This window comes from Cyprinodon tularosa, unplaced genomic scaffold (assembly GCF_016077235.1).
Source record: "Cyprinodon tularosa strain WSP-4 unplaced genomic scaffold, ASM1607723v1 ctg1038, whole genome shotgun sequence".
Taxonomy (NCBI): domain Eukaryota; kingdom Metazoa; phylum Chordata; class Actinopteri; order Cyprinodontiformes; family Cyprinodontidae; genus Cyprinodon; species Cyprinodon tularosa.
Window position 1 is genome coordinate 163,942 of NW_024037825.1, and position 20,957 is coordinate 184,898.

A 20,957-nucleotide genomic window follows, 5' to 3' on the forward strand; every position below is an offset into this window, starting at 1 on the left:
CGCTTTCCAAGCTAAATCAAGGGAACTACTAGACACATCTGCAATCAACAACAATTATTGAAGATTTCCAGAGGACTTCACCATTGAAATTCACCAGAGCTATAGTGAAACTGACAATGCCCACGTGCATGGCAGCTGGATGCTGGAATACATCGGGTAAAAGTGGAAAAAAGAGTTATTCCACCTTTCTGATTCCTGATCCTCCACGGACGGGTTGGTCGTTGGATCGCCAACTTGAAGAGGGAGGATTTGCCATCGAACTTCTGGCCAGAGAAAAAACCCGTAATATGTAGCCAACATTTGGAAGAAGAATGTTTTCAAGATGACTTGGATAATAGCGCGTTGTGACAAACACCAGATACAGCACTGGGACTTGATCAACAGCCGATACCGCACCGTGACAATGTCACTAACCAGTAGGTGGCAGTAGTGTTCTTTGACAAACATGGATGCCTCCAGTAAAGCACATTCACATGGAAATGACTCTGAATTAAAAACACTGATCATTTATTGAACAGGATGGAATCATTTCAGATTTAAAGAACTTTCAGATGTTTGATGAATATGAGCGACTTTTCCTTTAACCAAGCGGATGATTCCAACCCTGGCGTTGTGGAACGGACTGGTGGGCAGTGAACCAAGCTCATCAGATGTGGAGCCATCAGGGTCGTTTAATTCCAGTCTCAGAGGTCCGGTGTCCTGCACGGCTCAGATGTGTCTCTGCTTCAACGCGCCAGAATCCAATCATAAGGTCATTAGCAGGACTCTGAGGAGGAAACTCAGCCGTTTGATGATTTGACATAATTCAATCCTGCTAACGGGGGGAAATGGTTCTCTGCTCAGACATCCTACAGAATCATTCACAGCCTCACAAACAGATGTGACAACTGGAACATGCTGAGACCTTCAGGACCCTCCATCCTCCCAAACCTTCTTCAGGTTGATCCAGTGATGTCCCATGGCGGTTTGGAAGGGATCCTGTCGTCCATCTTTAACATCCAGGTTTTCTTCCTCTCTCTGAAGCCTCTTCATTCTTTACCCAAACCTAGTCTCCAAGGAGACGAAGGATCAACTTACATTTGTTTAATCATCCTCTCTGTTCTTCTAGGTGGACCTCATCATCCATAGATACATCCAGCTGGACTGACATCTCATTCTGAGGTGATGCACACAATCAGACGGGTTCCTGCCCACCGAACCATCTTCACGCAGCGACGGAAGTGACGGAACGTCTTGGATTCGGTTCTGGGACCCAGAACCTTTGGTAGATCAGTGCATGAAGGCAGCAGCAAACCCAGGAAGACCTTCTGCTCAAAGATCTGCTCTGGTTCTGAGCTTTGGACCTGGATAAACATAACCTTAGACATAAAAACCTCAGCATCAACAACCCAACGTCACTCTGAATAAATGAGTCCAGTTCTTAACCTTCCAGACAGTAATATATTGGGACACATACCTGCTAATAAATGCAGTTAATATTTCATCTATCAGTAAAACATTTTCTATTCAGTCTGAAATAAGGAGCTCGTTAATATTTCCTAACCGTGACGTCAGTAATTCTCACCGTAAATCTATTAAATGGTCGTTTCTCAGAACCCATTTAAAACGGTGGGAAGTTATGAAGCTGAGGAAAGATTGCAAGAAATACGGTTAAAAGTTATTTAACGTCCTCAGAGAGAGAGATAGAGCTCTGACTGAGGCATTTCATCACATACATTTATACCTTACAAAGTCACAACCCCCCCCCCCCAGGGGAACCACCCCAGCATAAAGAACTTTCTCACACTTGACCTCAGATTCCAGCTTTCAAAAACCTCCAATGCAGCGATAGAGTTGATTCCTTCCCGCTATGATCGCAGCTCCAACACCTTTACAGAAGAACAGAACACCTCACCTATTCATCCAGGCCAACTATTCCACCTAACGACCTCATTTCAGAGACATAGACAGGTATGGGGCATTGCAGGCTAACAAAGAAGCCAAACGACCCCCATTCCAAAGGGGGGGACCCGTTCATCCGTTTCTATTTGCATGTTTTCTAAACTAAAACCAGGCTTTGTTGGGCTGCTGGATAAAACCTGGAACTAAACGCTATTTCTGGTGTGTTTCACTACGCTGTCAGTGGAGGATGGAGAAGATGTGGATTTTTGGTTTTATGATTCTCTGATTTCTCCTGTTGGGATTCTGAGGAAACCTGATGGATCTACAATGAAAGAGGATGTCAGCGGCTATTTGGGTGCTTTATCAAGTCTCACCTGGATGTAAAGCGGAAGGGCACAGAAGAACTGCCCCCCCCCGCGCCCCTCCTGTGGAGCAGTTTGAACTGAAATCTCAATGGAAATAGTTGATTGATTGTTCTAGTTCTAGATGCTGCACAGACTCGTTAAGTAGAGCTTTGTTCTATAGAATGAGACGGTAGTTTTTTATTTCATTTATTTTTAATAACTTTTCATAATCTGTTCCAGTCAAATGTGAGAAATTATTGTAATGTAGTGATAAAGCAGATAGAAGTGAAAAACATCAGCGTAGATCTGCAGATCCTGCCCAGTCAGAGCCTCTCTATACCCAGTGGGAGTGTTCAGGCCTTACTGGTTTAATGGGAGTACTGGACTGTTCCTGTCAGAGTGGACCGGCTAGGATTTTAGCCTCTGGGGGCTAACGGCATGTTAGCCTTCCACTGGTTAAACTGGCCGTTGCCGTGGAGAACCTGAACAGCATCTTCTCAGGTGGGTTCAGTGATTTCATCAACTTGTTGGACCCACCTAAGGTTCTGCGGTTCTGGTCCAGAACAGAACGTTCCCATCCAGAGCAGAAGAACCAGCAGAACCAGTGGGAGTTACTGGGATGTGTTTGTCACAGAAAGCTGGCTTTATTTCAGCAGCTTGGCGGTTGCCATGGAGGTCATGGTGGTCATGGTTGTCATGGTGATGGTGGGAACAGTAATGTCTTTGAAAATGGGCTGAGTGGAACCAGAGGGCGACACTTTGTTCTCGCTGAGGGTCCCGATGATCATCTGCCTCATTTCCCTGCTGGCGTCTCCGCGCACAGCCAGCAGCGCCTGGATGTGGTCCTCCCTGCAGAACCAGAACCAGAACCAGAACCAGCAGGTTACATCACAGAGCGGAGGATGCTTCAAGGCCGACCTGATGATGGCGTGGACGCTGGGCTCACCTGATGTCTGGGTATTTGGAGACCAGGGTCGTGACCTCCAGGAACAGCAGCGTGGGGTCAGTCAGCTTGAAGACCTCGGCCACGGCAGCGATGGCGCCGCAGAGCCGCTCCGTGTTCTCGCCCTACAGGAGAGAAGCAGCCGCCATCAGCGGGGACCTACAGACCGCCTCTGTCCTGTTCCCTCCTCCCTGCAGACGCCTCCTCCTGCTCCGCCCCCAGCAGCCCGCCCCTCCTCCTCCTGCTCCCTGCAGGAACTCACCGCTGCCAGTTTGTTGAACAGGAACCTGAACTGCTCGGCCTCCTTGATCATCCTCTCTGCTCCCTCTTTCCTCTCGTCGGCGTTCTTGAAGGTGATTCTCTTCTGCATCACGGCCTTCAGGTACTCCACCACAACCCTCCTCAGCGCCTCGTTGGTCATCTCCTGCAAACGCAACGCCAGCAGCGCTCAGTGGAGCTCCTGACCAGCAGGTGGAGCTCACGCTTCGGTCCTACCTCGTTGAAGGGCTTCTTGACCTTGTTGAAGTCGTTGAAGTAGTCCTCCACCGTCACACAGATGGTGTCCACGGCGTGAGAACCCGTCAGCCACTTCCTGGTCAGCAGCTCATTCAGGTGGTTCTGGTTTAGGTGGAACCAAAGGTTAGCAGCTAGCTAGCCAGGCAGGAAATGGACGCCTGCAGTCTGCTGCAGTTCAAGTCTTACCTCCAGGTCCAAGAAGACTTCGTCCAGCAGGAAGTGGCAGCCCTCCTTCACCACCTCCCCCAGGGTCCTGTCGATGGCGGCATCGCTGTCGAAGGACTTCGAGGACTGCGAGTACTTCCTCTTTAGACTGTTGATGGAATCCCTGATGAACGCAGAGCAGAGCAACGACTGAACAGAATACCTAGAACCGTCTCTGAGAACCGTCTAGTACCCGCCCCCTGCCGGACACGCCCCCTGCAGGACCCGACCCCTGCCGGACCCTCCCTGAAGCGTCACCTGAAGGTCTGGCAGTTGTTGATGATGGCGATCATGTACTGGATGTAGCACTGAGGCAGCTGTCGGTCCTTCAGGTGCTCCTCCTTGTAGGCCACCACCTCCTCGCGGTACCTGCGAGGAACAGCTGTGAGCGCCGCGCTCCTGCATCAGCAGACAGACGGTCAGGGTGCTGGAAGGATTACCTCATGAGGAAGGAGTTCATCTGCTTCAGACACAGCTTCAGAACCTCCTCCTTAAAGTCGCCGTTGATCTGGGCCGCCACCTGCAGGTTCTGCTCAAACATCTGATGAAGATCCAAGGAGGACAGGTCAGTCTGTGGGCTCAACTAGCGTCTTAGGCGCGGCATTTTCTCCACCCGCAGCCATTTCTGCTGTTCAACATCAGGGCGATCCACCGAAGCTCAACGTCCTTTGTAATCGTTAGAATTTTTGGCTTTGAAAACTGTTGCTAGATATAGTTAGAGTGGCTCAGGTTATCCTGATCTATCTCTATAGTTCTGCTGCTATAGGCTTAGACTGCTGGAGTGTAAGCCTTCATCCTCTGACATGGGAGCTGGCTCGGAGCTCGTCTGCCTGGCTGTGTGTTTCCTGGACGGGGCCGCCTGTGGAGCTGGTTGACAGTTGCCTTTTGTATCTATGCTTCTTTTTCTATGTCTGCTTCTGTCTCCTTGAACCCCAGTGGGCCTCAGCAGATGGCCGCTCACACTGAGCCTGGTTCTGCTGGAGGTTTCTTCCTGTTCAAAGGGAGTTTTTCCTCTCCACTGTCGCTACAAGCATGCTTAGTGTGAGGGATTGCTGAAGAGTCAATGAGTCGATGCAATCAGCTGGTTTTCCTTAGATAGAAAACTTTGAATCAATCTGACTGGATGATCTGGTGAACTGGAAAGTGACCTGAGATGACATGATGGGAATTGGAGCCAGACATGTTCACAAGTCATTTTTTGCAAGTCCAAGTCAAGTCTCAAGTCTTGAGAAGGCCTGTCGCAATAATCAATTAATCGCACAAAAAATTCTAATCACTTGATTAATTTAAAAAAGTGCAATAATTTTCGTGCTTGCTTGTTTCTCCTTGTGTTTTCATCTTCGTCACTGAGACAGTATAGCTTAAAGGTCGCTATTATATCTATGGAATTATCATTATCTTGAACTGCTAAATGAAAAATACAATTAAAAAAAGCACACGCAAAATTTTTTTCCAGATAAATTTTGCATTTTCTTACAGTATTTCCTGACATTTGTGGTTACAACTTTTTCTAGTTTTAGCAGTAAATGTCTGCTCTTTTATTGAAAATGAGGACTGTGGAAAAAAAAAAAACAATCACAATCCTGCCGTCCACGTACTGTTGCGTCAGTGACGTCAGTGTGTTGCACAGGGAAAAATATGATTTATGGTTTTCTTTCATTTTAATGTTAGTTTTATGCTTTGCATGTTTGGAGAGGAAGATATGATTTGTTTTTCTTTGTATTTTCTTCTTGAGCTTTGCATGTTTTGATGTTTCTTTTTTATATGATTGTTTTCCTTTATTTTAGACTTTTGAATTTTTCCTGCATGTTGGGTTGTTTTGGTTTGTTTTTCCCTTGTGACAATCCATGCGCACTGGACTGAAGTAGTTGTCTGAGGAGGCGGAGTGCATTGATTGCGCTGCGTAATTGCTGCGCTCAGGTGTGAGCAAGGGCTGATTAAAGCCGACATAAAAGGAGTCTGAAGGAAAGGAGAAGGAGAACGGAATCTGCAGGTGACAGAGACGGACGCGCTGCTGGGGGAGAGGCAGGCGGGATCCATGCGCACTGATGGCCCAGTAAGGAGTATTAGGGCAGAGGAGGAACCTCGCCTGTAAGTAGCCCTCCCCCTCGCTTAAAGCATAAACAGGAATATATCTTCCGACGGGGTTTTGGCGCGTGGATGCTGGCGTTCTCCTTGCTTCTCTTTTTAGCTGGATCGGTCTGGAAAGGGGTTTGGCACGCCAGGGAGTGGAACAGTGCCGGAGCGCCGCAGAGTCTGTGGATCAGCCAGTGGGTGCTCCAGGCCGATCAGTCGCACCAGAAGCAGCATAACAAGCGGAGCCCAACTTCCAGCCTCTGATTTTTAAGGAAAACTCTTGAATTTTAGGTTTTATCAGGAGAAGAAAAGGACTGTTTTATTATGCCACTTTTGCTGTGGCTTTTTCTATAAATAAAACACTTGAACTTGAGTGCTTCACGGTTTGGGTCTTTGAGTTTTCTTCTATGTGCGGGTAAGGCGAGCGTCGATCAGTCAAGTTAGTAGAACAAAAAACACTTGAATAAGTGTTTTTACACTGGAATAAAATATTGTTCACAAGTCGGAAATCACGAGTCTCAGTCGAGTCTGAAGTCCTTTAAATGCAAGTCTAAGTCGAGTCTGAAGTCATTAAATATGCGACTTAAGTGCGACTCGAGTACGAGTCACAAACTCGAGTCCCCATCTCTGATTGGAGCTATAGAAATAAACTGAATAGATTATTGGATCTGAACAGAAAGATCTGAGTCATCATCATCAGGTCCTTAACAAAACCAGGTCCAGGTCACCCATCCCCTCTGCTATCAGGCTATGGATGCTGACAGCTGTAGTTTGATTTGCTGAACCAATGACATCAGAGCAGAAGGTCTTATTGTTTCTCCTCATACAACAGCCCGTTACCAAGGCAACAGGCTCCTCCCACAGAAGGTAAAACCAGGATCTGTCCCTGGGATGAGTCCAGGTTACCTGAAAGACGATGGCTGGCAGCGTGGTCTGGTAGTATCCATCTTGGTCCGCCTCAGGCTCCGTTTCTTTCATCCAGTCTTTCTTATCGGTCTCCAAGGCTTTCCGCAGCCAACCGGTTATATTAGACTGGAGAGACAGAAATAGATAGATGAGCTGGGATCTACTGATAGGAACAACAGCAAGTCCTGCGGCTCACAGGGAGGTGGGCCTCAGGAGACGTTTATTAGTGATGGATCCATTAACAGCGGTGAGTCGGTGCAGGCGTGGAGCCCATAGACCAGAGGTCACGGATTATCGGACTGCGGTCCGGATCCGGACCCACCTGCTGGCTAATCGGGACCAACCTGATTTAAAACATTTATAAATTACGGTACTGCATGTTTTCCGACAGCAGAGTCTAATTTAACTGGCGCCTCTTCTCCTGTTAATACGGTAAAGCCCTCCGGAGCGTCCGGCTCATTTTATTTTAGTGTTAAATTCTGTTTAAAGTAACAGAATATAATGAAAAATGTCTCCTTTACTGATTGATGATTTTCTTTATATATAAAATAATAGAATATAACCTCTAATAACTTCAATGCTGTCATTGTTCAAGGTCATCAGATCAGTTCAGTTTATTCTGTCCAATCAGCTGCCTGTAGTGTCTTTAAATGTCCAGCAGGTGGCAGTATTCTGTCAGACAGAATCAAGACTTAACCATCACTAGAGTTTAAGTTAGGAGTCTAATCAGACCTAAAACTGAACAGAGGAGGAGACACTAAACCAGGAAAGGATAGTTTAAAGTCTAACTCCATTAATCTGAAAACATTTCATCATCTTTAACTACTTTAGAACAAGAATAAACAGGTTTATACAGGAATGAGCAGCTCTAATTTAATGCTCTTAGAGATCATTTTAATGCCATCAACAAGAACCCACGACTCTCATATTTACGCGGCAAATCCTTCGTCATCTTTACTGTCGACAGGCTGCAATTCCTTTTTTTCCAGCCATGTTTGTTGAAATTTGTATTTTCCCGTTCTCCAGCTATTTCTCCACCTCATGCGGCTTTAGGACCTGACAGAATTGTTTTTAGAAACTTTTTTTTTTTTAATAAAGCATTTTAAATGTCAAAATCACATTTAATGAATTTTAATGCCAATTCGGGCCTTAATTTAAAAAATAATTATTTAAAGACTCATAATGATCTTTAATGACCGCGGAAGCCCTGATAAATCAGGTCTCTGGGACTGCAGTAGCCGTCAGCCACCAGCAGGTGTCAGCATGAGATAAATCAGGTTTCTGGGACTGCAGTAGCCGTCAGCCACCAGCAGGTGTCAGCATGAGATAAATCAGGTCTCTGGGACTGCAGTAGCCGTCAGCCACCAGCAGGTGTCACCATGAGATAAATCAGGTCTCTGGGACTGCAGTAGCCGTCAGCCACCAGCAGGTGTCAGCATGAGATAAATCAGGTTTCTGGGACTGCAGTAGCCGTCAGCCACCAGCAGGTGTCACCATGAGATAAATCAGGTCTCTGGGACTGCAGTAGCCGTCAGCCACCAGCAGGTGTCACCATGAGATAAATCAGGTCTCTGGGACTGCAGTAGCCGTCAGCCACCAGCAGGTGTCAGCATGAGATAAATCAGGTTTCTGGGACTGCAGTAGCCGTCAGCCACCAGCAGGTGTCAGCATGAGATAAATCAGGTTTCTGGGACTGCAGTAGCCGTCAGCCACCAGCAGGTGTCAGCATGAGATAAATCAGGTCTCTGGGACTGCAGTAGCCGTCAGCCACCAGCAGGTGTCACCATGAGATAAATCAGGTCTCTGGGACTGCAGTAGCCGTCAGCCACCAGCAGGTGTCAGCATGAGATAAATCAGGTTTCTGGGACTGCAGTAGCCGTCAGCCACCAGCAGGTGTCACCATGAGATAAATCAGGTTTCTGGGACTGCAGTAGCCGTCAGCCACCAGCAGGTGTCACCATGAGATAAATCAGGTCTCTGGGACTGCAGTAGCCGTCAGCCACCAGCAGGTGTCAGCATGAGATAAATCAGGTTTCTGGGACTGCAGTAGCCGTCAGCCACCAGCAGGTGTCAGCATGAGATAAATCAGGTCTCTGGGACTGCAGTAGCCGTCAGCCACCAGCAGGTGTCAGCATGAGATAAATCAGGTTTCTGGGACTGCAGTAGCCGTCAGCCACCAGCAGGTGTCACCATGAGATAAATCAGGTCTCTGGGACTGCAGTAGCCGTCAGCCACCAGCAGGTGTCAGCATGAGATAAATCAGGTCTCTGGGACTGCAGTAGCCGTCAGCCACCAGCAGGTGTCAGCATGAGATAAATCAGGTTTCTGGGACTGCAGTAGCCGTCAGCCACCAGCAGGTGTCACCATGAGATAAATCAGGTTTCTGGGACTGCAGTAGCCGTCAGCCACCAGCAGGTGTCACCATGAGATAAATCAGGTCTCTGGGACTGCAGTAGCCGTCAGCCACCAGCAGGTGTCAGCATGAGATAAATCAGGTTTCTGGGACTGCAGTAGCCGTCAGCCACCAGCAGGTGTCAGCATGAGATAAATCAGGTCTCTGGGACTGCAGTAGCCGTCAGCCACCAGCAGGTGTCAGCATGAGATAAATCAGGTCTCTGGGACTGCAGTAGCCGTCAGCCACCAGCAGGTGTCAGCATGAGATAAATCAGGTTTCTGGGACTGCAGTAGCCGTCAGCCACCAGCAGGTGTCAGCATGAGATAAATCAGGTTTCTGGGACTGCAGTAGCCGTCAGCCACCAGCAGGTGTCACCATGAGATAAATCAGGTCTCTGGGACTGCAGTAGCCGTCAGCCACCAGCAGGTGTCAGCATGAGATAAATCAGGTTTCTGGGACTGCAGTAGCCGTCAGCCACCAGCAGGTGTCAGCATGAGATAAATCAGGTTTCTGGGACTGCAGTAGCCGTCAGCCACCAGCAGGTGTCAGCATGAGATAAATCAGGTCTCTGGGACTGCAGTAGCCGTCAGCCACCAGCAGGTGTCACCATGAGATAAATCAGGTTTCTGGGACTGCAGTAGCCGTCAGCCACCAGCAGGTGTCAGCATGAGATAAATCAGGTTTCTGGGACTGCAGTAGCCGTCAGCCACCAGCAGGTGTCACCATGAGATAAATCAGGTCTCTGGGACTGCAGTAGCCGTCAGCCACCAGCAGGTGTCACCATGAGATAAATCAGGTCTCTGGGACTGCAGTAGCCGTCAGCCACCAGCAGGTGTCAGCATAAGTGGGGATATTTTCAGACCCGTCCCTCAGAAACCCGGCCTGGCCTCAGAAAGGATAACGAAGCTTTCGGTCCTGAACACGGTTTAGTCCTCGGGCTAATCGGACCCTCCTCGCCGTCGGCCATCTTTACCGTGAACGTCTTCACGTATTTGCTCAGCAGGTCGTCCACCACTTCCTGCGGCAGCAGCGGCTCCAGCTGGTTGATGTCGAACTCTGAGCAGAGGTCCGGATGTCCCATCATCTCATTGCTGTGGAGGACACAGAGTCAGAGCGCGTTACCACGGCGACCTGCTCGCTGCGGGGGGGGGGGTCCACTCACCTCTTATAGGTGTTGAGGACCCAGGTTAGCAGGGACACAATTTCATTGGCTTCCAGGTCCTCCAAGGTCAGCTCCTTCACACGGCTGGACACGGCGTGATGGTAGAGGCTGAAGAACCTGGAGAAGGAGAAGGTTACAGGAAGCGGCTCCAGCAGGGGCCGCGTGTTCTGGGCTGGAGGCCCTCACCTGTTGAAGGTGTTGTAGTGGGGGGGGAAGCACTGAACCATCAGGTTCTTCACAACAATCAGGTCGTCCAGAACGTACTTCCTGGTGATCTCCAGCAGACGGACGAGCCACATCTTATCAGCCTCTCTGGTCACAGACTGGGTGCCCTCGATGCGGGTGCTGACGGTTCCCTCCAGAACCTGAGGGGGGGGGGGGGGGTGGGGGGGTCTCAATGAGGCTGACGCCAACATGGGGAGGAGTCAGACGGTCTGAGGGGGAGGGAACCCAGAAGGTTCCTCAGAACCAGAGGAAGGAGAGGTCCTAGAACCCCGAGACCTCTGGTTCTGTTGATCAGTTAGACTGGAAGGAGGGAGGGAGGAAGGGAAGGAGGAAGGGAGGAAGGAAGGAAGGAGGGAAAGAAAGGAAGGTAGGAAGGAAGGAAGGAAGCAAGGAAGGGAGGAAGGAAGAGGAAGGAAGAAAAAAAAGGAAGGAAGGAAGGAAGGAAGGAAGGAAGAAAAAAAAAAGGAAGGAAGGAAGGAAGGAAGGAAGGAAGGAAGGAAGGAAGGAAGGAAGGAAGGAAGGAAGGAAGGAAGGAAGGAAGAAAAAAAAAGAAGGAAGAAAGAAAAAAAAAGAAGGAAGAAAAAAAGGGAAGGGAGGAAGGAAAGGGGGAAAAAAGGAAGGACGGAAGGAAGGAAGGAAGGAAGGAAGGAAGGAAGGAAGGAAAAGGAAGGAAGGAGGGAGGGAGGAAGGAAGCAAGGAAAAAAGGAAGGAAGAAAGGAAGAAAAAAAAGGAAGGGAGGAAAAGGAAGGAAGAAAAAAAGGAAGGAAGGAAGGAAGGAAGGAGGGAGGAAGGAAGGAAGGAAGGAAGGAAGAAAAAAAAGGAAGGAAGGAAGGAAGGAAGGGAAAAAAGGAAGGAAGAAAAAAAAGGAAGGGAGGAAGGAAAGGGGGAGGAAGGGAGGGGAAGGAAGGAAGTAAGGAAGGAAGGAAGGAAAAAAAGGAAGGAAGAAAAGGAAGGAAGGAAGGAAGGAAGGAAGGGAAAAAAGGGAGGAAGAAAAAAAAGGAAGGGAGGAAGGAAAGGGGGGAGGAAGGGAGGGGAAGGAAGGAAGTAAGGAAGGAAGGAAGGAAAAAAAGGAAGGAAGAAAAGGAAGGAAGGAAGGAAGGGAAAAAAGGAAGGAAGAAAAAAAGGAAGGGAGGAAGGAAAGGGGGGAGGAAGGTAGAGGAAGGAAGGAAGGAGGGAGGAAGGAAGGAAGCAAGGAAAAAAGGAAGGAAGGAAGGAAGGAAGGATAAGGAAGGAAGAAAAAAAAGGAAGGAAGGAAGAAAAAAAGGAAGGGAGGAAGGAAAGGGGGGAGGAAGGGAGGGGAAGGAAGGAAGGAAGGAAGGAAGGGAGGGAAAAAAGGAAGGAAGAAAAAAAAGGAAGGAAGGAAGGAGGGAGGAAGGAAGGAAGGAAGAAAAAAAAGGAAGGAAGGAAGGAAGGGAAAAAAGGAAGGAAGAAAAAAAAGGAAGGGAGGAAGGAAAGGGGGGAGGAAGGGAGGGGAAGGAAGGAAGGAAGGAAGGAAGGAAGGAAGGAGGGAGGAAGGAAGCAAGGAAAAAAGGAAGGAAGGAAGGAAGGAAGGAAGGAAGAAAAAAAAGGAAGGGAGGAAAAGGAAGGAAGAAAAAAATGGAAGGAAGGAGAGAGGAAGGAAGGAAGGAAGGAAGGAAGAAAAAAAAGGAAGGAAGGAAGGAAGGGAAAAAAGGAAGGAAGAAAAAAAGGAAGGGAGGAAGGGAGGGGAAGGAAGGAAGTAAGGAAGGAAGGAAGGGAAAAAAGGAAGGAAGAAAAAAAAGGAAGGAAGGAAGGAAGGAGGGAGGAAGGAAGGAAGGAAGGAAGGAAGGAAGGAAGGAAGGAAGGAAGGAAGGAAGAAAAAAAAGGAAGGGAGGAAGGAAGGAAGGGAAGGAGGGAGGAAGGGAGGGGAAGGAAGGAAGGAAAAAAGGAAGGAAGGAAGGAAGGAAGGAAGGAAGGAAGGAAGGAAGGAAGGAAGGAAGGAAGGAAGAAAAAAAAGGAAGGAAGGAAGGAAGAAAAAAAAGGAAGGAAGAAAAAAAAGGAAGGAAGGAAGGAAGGAAGGGAAAAAAGGAAGGAAGAAAAAAAGGAAGGGAGGAAGGGAGGGGAAGGAAGGAAGTAAGGAAGGAAGGAAGGGAAAAAGGAAGGAAGGAAGGAAGGGAGGGGAAGGAAGGAAGGAAAAAAGGAAGGAAGGAAGGAAGGGAGGGGAAGGAAGGAAGGAAAAAAGGAAGGAAGGAAGGAAGGAAGGAAGGAAGGAAGGAAGGAAGGAAGGAAGGAAGGAAGGAAGGAAAAAAGGAAGGGAGGAAAGAAGGGAGGAAAAGGAAGGAAGGTAAGGGAGGACCTGAAACATCTTGTCCTTCCAGCGTTTGGGTCGTCCCGGGGGGATGAAGCCCGTCTGCTTCTTCCTGTCCACCATCCGGCGGTCCAGCTTCTCCTCTCGCTCGATGATGCGGATCACAGACACCAGCATGGTGGGGTCTCTGCGCACCGTCACCATGGACCTCTGCAGCACCATCCACAGCTGCTTGGCCAGCTCGTCTGACAGGCCCTGCACCTGGGAGGACCAGAGAGGAGGCGCAGCGTTCAGCTACATGTCCCACTGCTGCTCCTCCTGATACAGGCTGGGAGGAGGAGGAGGAGGAGGAGGCCACCGCTGCTCCTGATCCAGGCTGGGAGGAGGAGGCCACCGCTGCTCCTCCTGATCCAGGCTGGGAGGAGGAGCACGGCGGCTGAACTGACTGACCTCTTCAAAGTAGGAGGAGATGAGGTTCATGTCGCGGGTGTTCCTGCTGTCCATGCGGTACTGCTCGTACATCAGGTCGTCACGGGAACACTCCAGCTCCATCAGCTTCCTGTGGGCCTGCAGCAGCTGGCCCTGCTCGATCAGCTGCTGGGTCTCCATGACGATCTCTGGGACTGAATCCACAACCACACAACGTTAGCTGGGTCCAAACGGCCCGCCGATTCCGATGGAACGGCGAACCCACCAGAGAAGATGTTCTTCAGGTTCTCCACGGCGGCGGCCAGCTGGCTGTGCTGGACCACGGCGTCCTTCACGTCCTTCAGGCTCTCGATGGTGTTGATGCTCTGTCTCCAGTCTTTGCTGACGTTGGCCAGGGAGCTCTGGATGTCCTTCACGTCCAGCAGAGCGGTGTGGAGCTGGGTGAGCCCGGTGCGCACGCCGTCCAGCTGGGACTGGATCGCCGCCTGAACACCAGCAAACACAGAAGCAACCAGTTAGTCCACTGGACTGGGACCAGCATCGGCCGTCTTCACCATGGAAACAGGAGGAGCAGTGACTTCCTGTTTCCTCTCACAGCAGGGCCAGTTCTGCCCCTGAGGGACCCGACCTGCTGGACCTTCATCATCCCGGGTCATCACAGATGAGAAGCTAAAGGCCTGAACAACTCTGAGGGAAACATAGAGATAGGATTTATAGATTATACACCATGGAAGCAGCCTCAAGCTGCAGATTATTCCAGATCCACAATCTTGAATCCATGGAGATTAGGAAACCTATGGTGGTTCCTAGAATTTCTAAAGTAGAATGGGAGGCAGATCAGTTGTTGCACGCAGCTGCTGCTCACACTGTACGTCTAAAAACCAGGTGGGACTCAGCTCCGCAGTGAGATGGAGCTACTGGGACTCGTCTATCCTGAAGCCAAACCAGTAGCAGAGGAACATGAAGCTCACTAGAGTGAAACGCGCTGCCTTGGATATTTGGGCGATTTGTGCTGAAAGCCCTAAAAAGAAAAGGAGACGACGTATTTGGACAAAGACATGGCTGAGCTAACGTGGCTACTACGGTCTGTCAGTTTGACAGAAAGAACTCCATTTCACTCATTGCCCCCCCACCATGCTGCTGGGTTTCCAGAAGAATCCTCCTTTGCTCATGCGCCCTGAGTTATCACAACGGTCGGGAGAAAATCAAACATGTTTGATCATGATTCCTTATCGGGGCTGATCGCCCCTCATAACCCGCTGTGCACCACAACATGCACCATCAGGCTGAAAGTCGGGCTGATCGGAAAATTCTCGCACAACTAGAAAATCGCCCCGAAAATCGCACAGTGTACGCTGGGCTTTAGTTATCAGGCTCCTCTCCTGTGGAACCAACTACCAGTTTTAGTCCGTGAGGCAGACACCCTGTCTACTTTTAAGGCTAGGCTTAAAACTTTCCTTTTTGATAAAGCTTCTAGTTAGAGTGGCTCAGGTTATCCTGAGCTATCTCTATAGTTCTGCTGCTATAGGCTTAGACTGCTGGAGGACATAGGGACCCCTTTTTCATCATTCTGCTTAGAAATATAAAAATAAACCACATTGAATCTACATATAGAAAACTGATCCAGCTTCCATATTACATTGTATAGATATTTCGGTGTCAGCTCATCCAGATCTGCACCTTCTATTCTACTGAAAAGTGCCGGACGTTAACCTCCCTGGTTCCTACCGGACTTTAACCTCCCTGGTTCCTACCGGACTTTAACCTCCCTGGTTCCTACCGGACGTTAACCTCCCTGGTTCCTAGCGGACTTTAACCTCCCTGGTTCCTACCGGACGTTTACCTCCCTGGTTCCTACCGGACTTTCACCTTCCTGGTTCCTATCGGACGTTTACCTCCCTGGTTCCTATCGGACGTTTACCTCCCTGGTTCCCAGCGGACTTTAACCTCCCTGGTTCCTACCGGACGTTTACCTCCCTGGTTCCTACCGGACTTTAACCTCCCTGGTTCCTACCGGACTTTAACCTCCCTGGTTCCTACCGGACTTTAACCTCCCTGGTTCCTACCGGACTTTAACCTCCCTGGTTCCTACTGGACTTTAACCTCCCTGGTTCCTACCGGACTTTCACCTTCCTGGTTCCTATCGGACGTTTACCTCCCTGGTTCCTATCGGACGTTTACCTCCCTGGTTCCTAGCGGACTTTAACCTCCCTGGTTCCTACCGGACGTTTACCTCCCTGGTTCCTACCGGACTTTCACCTTCCTGGTTCCTACCGGACTTTCACCTTCCTGGTTCCTATCGGACGTTTACCTCCCTGGTTCCTATCGGACGTTAACCTCCCTGGTTCCTGCCGGACTTTAACCTCCCAGGTTCCTGCCGGACTTTAACCTCCCAGGTTCCTGCCGGACTTTAACCTCCCAGGTTCCTGCCGGACTTTAACCTCCCAGGTTCCTGCCGGACTTTAACCTCCCAGGTTCCTGCCGGACTTTATCCTCCCAGGTTCCTGCCGGACGTTAACCGCCCAGGTTCCTACTGGACGTTAACCGCCCAGGTTCCTACTGGACGTTAACCTCCCTGGTTCCTATCGGACGTTAACCTCCCTGGTTCCTATCGGACGTTAACCTCCCTGGTTCCTATCGGACGTTAACCTCCCTGGTTCCTATCGGACGTTAACCTCCCTGGTTCCTAGCGGACTTTAACCTTCCTGGTTCCTACCGGACGTTTACCTCCCTGGTTCCTACCGGACTTTAACCTCCCTGGTTCCTAGCGGACTTTAACCTCCCTGGTTCCTAGCGGACTTTAACCTTCCTGGTTCCTACCGGACGTTTACCTCCCTGGTTCCTACCGGACTTTAACCTCCCTGGTTCCTATCGGACGTTAACCTCCCTGGTTCCTAGCGGACTTTAACCTTCCTGGTTCCTACCGGACGTTTACCTCCCTGGTTCCTACCGGACTTTAACCTCCCTGGTTCCTACCGGACTTTAACCTCCCTGGTTCCTAGCGGACTTTAACCTCCCTGGTTCCTAGCGGACTTTAACCTCCCTGGTTCCTAGCGGACTTTAACCTCCCTGGTTCCTATCGGATGTTAACCTCCCTGGTTCCTAGCGGACTTTAACCTCCCTGGTTCCTACCGGACGTTTACCTCCCTGGTTCCTACCGGACTTTAACCTTCCTGGTTCCTATCGGATGTTAACCTCCCTGGTTCCTAGCGGACTTTAACCTTCCTGGTTCCTATCGGATGTTAACCTCCCTGGTTCCTACCGGACTTTAACCTCCCTGGTTCCTATCGGATGTTAACCTCCCTGGTTCCTAGCGGACTTTAACCTTCCTGGTTCCTACCGGACGTTTACCTCCCTGGTTCCTACCGGACTTTAACCTCCCTGGTTCCTATCGGATGTTAACCTCCCTGGTTCCTAGCGGACTTTAACCTTCCTGGTTCCTACCGGACGTTTACCTCCCTGGTTCCTACCGGACTTTAACCTCCCTGGTTCCTACCGGACTTTAACCTCTCTTTAAATTCTCAGCCTTCAGGAACTTTCATAATTCAGTCAATTAGCTGAATAAAGCTGAGATCGTCTCTGCAGCTCTGAGCTCCAGTCTGTCTGCAGCCAATCACTTCTGCCCCCCAGGTGATGGACGCTGTTAGCGGGTGGAGCTGCCCCCCCAGGTGATGGGTGCTGTTAGCGGGTGGAGCTGGGTTCGGATGGATACCTTCAGCCTGGCCTCCACAGACGCCTTCTTCCGGGCTTCTCTCCTCCGGTACTGCTCCACCTTATCCAGCTGGTCGGACCGCTGCAGCATGCCGGCCACCCGCTGCACCGCGGTGGCTACAGCCTCCCTGCTGGTCTCCTCCATGCTGCTCCAGGAGGAGAAAGAAGGAGGGGAGGTTAGCCTGAGCTGGGTCAAGAACCCGGAAGTAAGCAGCTGACAGCTGAGACAGGCTTCCGGCCTGTCAGTGCTATTCTAAGCTAACGGCTAAGCTAAGCGCAGAAAGTAGTAGGAAGCTGATCTCTGCAGCAACTAAAGCCTGCTTCACCTTCTGCTGCTTCACCTTCTGCTGCTGTTGCTGTTGTTGTTGCTTCTCCTTTATCTTCTTCTTCTTCTGCTTCTGTTGCTTCTTCTTCTTCTTGGCGAATCGCAGCCTCATGCGCACAGCGCCCCCTACTGCATATTACTGTAACTCTCCGCCTTTTCTGAAGTTTTAGTCTGTTTTTTAAATAAAACTAAGAACAAATGTCATCACTGATCAATCTTCCATGTTTCTTCCTGTCAGTGGGTCTTTATTCAGGCTGAGGAGCATCTGTGGATCAGATGATCCAGAATGGCTGCTGCAGGCGCTTCTAGGATCAGAGGTTCAAGGGGGCTGAGCACCCAGGGAAAAATACATTTCACTGTTTCTACAGTCAGACATTTTTAAAACGTCTTATCTCTGACGTTTGTTTTTTGCCTTTCTGTGTTTTTGTCTTTGTGGACAAGCTGTAAGGAAACCTACCTGGCTTTTCCTGACCTGACACCTCGCTCCTCTCCTTCCCATTGCAAACCTCTCCCTCTTTGGACTTCCTAAAATGGATCATATTTAACAAGCTAAATATGTACAGTTCTGCTTGAAAGTTTAAACACACTTCTGATAAAGAAAAAGATAAATTCACAATATCCATCCATCCAATTATTTTCTGTCACACTTCTGTTTATTTCTATGGCTCCAATTCACATCATGTCATCTCAGGTCACTTTCCAGTTCACCAGATCATCCAGTCAGATTGATTCAAAGTTTTCTATCTAAGGAAAACCAGCTGATTGCATCGACTCATTGACTCTTCAGCAATCCCTCACACTAAGCATGCTTGTAGCGACAGTGGAGAGGAAAAACTCCCTTTGAACAGGAAGAAACCTCCAGCAGAACCAGGCTCAGTGTGAGCGGCCATCTGCTGAGGCTGGGTTAGAATAAATGCTTATTCTGTAGTGGGATAAAACACTCAGAGCCCGGGTTGACAGAAGACTTTTACATTTTCGCATCTCCAGACAGATTTATTATGTTTTTTTTTGGCCTAATATGGCTCTTTGAGCAGTTCGGGTTTCTGACTCCTGATCTAAATGATTCCTAAATGTAACCTTTGGACACTTGATTAATACAACTATTCCTTATTTGTGCACATTATGTTTTTGATAATCTTTTCTTAAAATGCCATCAGAACACTTATATTGTGTCCCCCCCCTTCAGTGTCCACCATATTGGATCAGTCCATTTGCTGCACATGTTCAGAAAGGTCCAAACAGACAGCAGCAAACCTGTTTTATGTCAATCTATGGGAATATTTTTTTCCAGTAAAGTTACAAAATAGTTTAAAGCAAGAAAATGTTAATTTTACAACATCACAGCAGCTGTGCTGCCTGGCTTTAAAATGCCCGTTTGCCTTTTTCCATTTTCAGTGAATGTCTTCCACTGCACTGGGTCCACCTGTGCTGGAACCGAGAACCAGCTTCTGCTATGACCGAAAAAATGTGATTGACAGATGAGCGTTGATATATGATTGGCCGAATTTAGGTGTTCAGGCTGAGGTAGAACTAACTGGCCTGCAGAACGAAAAAAAACACAGATTTTAATACACGCTTTACTAACTTTTGGGACAATATGTTCTTTTAAAGAGTAGATTTATATTCATGTTTAAGCCAGAATGATTTGATCTTTAAATACGATTTCCCTACGACTTTGAACAGAAACTCTTCTGTGTTGATCATCTACAGAAGATGTGATATTAGCCGTTATTCTCATTCAGAGATGTACCGCTCTACTTTAGAATGACAAAAGCATCCACTGGAAAGATTAAACTTTTATTTAATTTATACTTAGAAAACACACATTCAAAAATTGTACAAACAGGTTCCATGAGGTTTGGTTCTTTTAAAACTGGCTGCTGTCTTGAAGCGAGTCAGTGATGTCGGAGGTTTCTTCCTCCTGCAAAAAGCAAACTGTTAAACTAGAGGTCAAACCGTCCCAAACCGTCCAGAGAGAAGAACCTTCACCTTTTGGTTTCCCTTCTCCGCAGTGTCCACTGTGAGCATCCTGCTGGGTAGACTGCCGATCTGCAGGAACAGAGAACAGCAGTACAGGACAAACCAAACCTCATCCGCTCTACAGGACAACGCGTCACCAACAGCACATTTACGCCATTTAACCCAGAGACTGGTGGTTGCAGATGGTTCTGGGGGCCGAAGGGTCACAAAGCAAGTGTCTTCTTCAGACATCTCTCCAAAAGGAACCGGGCTAAGCAGGAAGGGTCCATCCAAGGTTTCTGTCTGGGTTCAGCTCAGATCCAGGTTTCCTGGATTAAAAGGGGGAAAGAAGAGTCCTTACCTTGAGCCGAGCTCCTCCAGTTCTTCTTCTTTGCGTGTCCATTTCTGCCATCGTTTGTTCTCCTGATATCTAAAAGAAAAGCAGGTGTTTAAAAAAGAAACCATTTTCCTGGGAAGGAAAGGTTGCAGATCTCCACCTGTGAATCTGTGAGGATGTCTGTGGTTGGTTTCCATGCCCGTTAGCAACTCCTTACAGAAACACCTGCTGTCGTATTCATTGCACTGGACCCCACAGTCCACCAGCGCCCCCTTGGATGGCAAAGCTTCGGTGTTTTGGAGCATGGTCGGAGCGGTGTCCTCAGTGTCCGCCCCAGACTGGGAGGTCAGCTGGACGGCTGATGGGGCGGGCGTCTCTGATGCAGAACTTAGTTCTTCAGAGGAGGGAAGGCTGTTCTGCTGGTTTGGGCTGCAACCGGCCTCAGGTTCAGAAGACCTCTTTTCATCTCCATCCTTCCCGGCGGGAGCAGGCGGAGCTTCAGCCAGCGGGCCGCAGGAAGACGAGCAGGCATCATTTTCTGAGGGAGTCTCGCTCCGACTGGGTTCTGACCCGACAGGTTCATGGACCTCTTCTTCAGGTCCCGTCCTCTTCTCCCTGCCAGGACTTTGCTCCTTCTCCTGGATGCTGGAACACATGTTAAAAGATGAGCAGACCTTCCCCTCCAGGAGGTCCTTCCTGCTGCAGAGGCCTTCCTCAGTCATTTCACAGACGTCCGGTCCCAGCACGCCACTCTGCAGGAGCCACTCTCTGGAAGGGATGTAGGGAGGCAGCGACTCTACCGACCAAACGGACACGTTCAGCTTACAGCTGCCGGCCGACACGGCCACATCCGAGAGCTCCTGCAGATACGACCCAGCATCCGTTTCTTGCACCTCAGTCGAGACGTTGTGGGAGGAGTTCTGTAGATGTTTGACCTCATCTCTGAAGGTCAACGAATGTCTTCGTAGAAAACCTTCTTCTCCAGGGTCGTTACTCGTAGACTCCAGAAAGGCGTCTATTGTAGAATGAGGGAGTCGAAGGATCCTGAAGAGCCCCTCACTCACCTTCTGACTCTCCGTACCCCCAGTAGGACCAGTGCCTACCTCATTGGTATCTGTGGAACCACAGGATGGCGGCTGGACGTCATGTTTAGGAGATGGCTGCTTGTCAGACCCGTTTTTTTTCAGCAGGTGCGTCTGTGGCGTGCCGCCACCCCAGTTCATCAGGGTGTCAGGAACGACCGGCCGTTCTTTGAGGAAAACATCGTCTTTCTGAGAG

The 20,957-nt window shown here is 49.3% G+C and overlaps 1 protein-coding gene and 1 long non-coding RNA gene across 3 annotated transcripts; both read right to left on the minus strand.

Moving 5' to 3' along the window:
- Positions 1-484: 484 nt before the first annotated feature.
- Positions 485-1,725, minus strand: LOC119781454. Its single transcript, XR_005280569.1, has 2 exons — positions 1,565-1,725; positions 485-1,343 (listed from the first exon to the last, which is right to left on the minus strand). It is a non-coding gene; the product is annotated as an uncharacterized LOC119781454 (long non-coding RNA).
- A 1,111-nt stretch (positions 1,726-2,836) lies between these two features.
- Positions 2,837-17,431, minus strand: exoc3 (exocyst complex component 3). Of its 2 annotated transcripts, XM_038281997.1 has the most exons (16): positions 17,385-17,431; positions 17,060-17,210; positions 13,613-13,832; positions 13,369-13,541; positions 12,967-13,179; positions 10,614-10,792; positions 10,428-10,544; positions 10,239-10,356; positions 6,871-6,996; positions 4,329-4,429; positions 4,147-4,257; positions 3,871-4,012; positions 3,664-3,786; positions 3,431-3,592; positions 3,172-3,293; positions 2,870-3,074 (listed from the first exon to the last, which is right to left on the minus strand). In XM_038281997.1, exons 2-16 carry the CDS (start codon positions 17,201-17,203, stop codon positions 2,870-2,872), a joined length of 2,256 nt encoding a protein of 751 aa, XP_038137925.1. In that variant the 5' UTR covers positions 17,204-17,210; positions 17,385-17,431. The 2 variants fall into 2 exon arrangements, with proteins under 2 accessions (XP_038137931.1, XP_038137925.1); XM_038282003.1 differs by lacking the exon at positions 17,385-17,431 and having other exon boundaries at positions 2,837-3,074; positions 17,060-17,203.
- Positions 17,432-20,957: the final 3,526 nt, after the last annotated feature.

Bases quoted from the DNA above. Each gene is read 5' to 3' on its own strand.
- exoc3 (XM_038282003.1), bottom strand. From the start codon at position 17,203: ATGGAGGAGACCAGCAGGGAGGCTGTAGCCACCGCGGTGCAGCGGGTG. The intron at 6,997-10,238 runs GTAAAGATGGCC...CTGTCTCTCCAG, and splicing joins AATACGTGAAGACGTTCACG to TCTAATATAACCGGTTGGCT. The intron at 3,075-3,171 runs GTGAGCCCAGCG...CTGGTTCTGCAG, and splicing joins TCCAAATACCCAGACATCAG to GGAGGACCACATCCAGGCGC.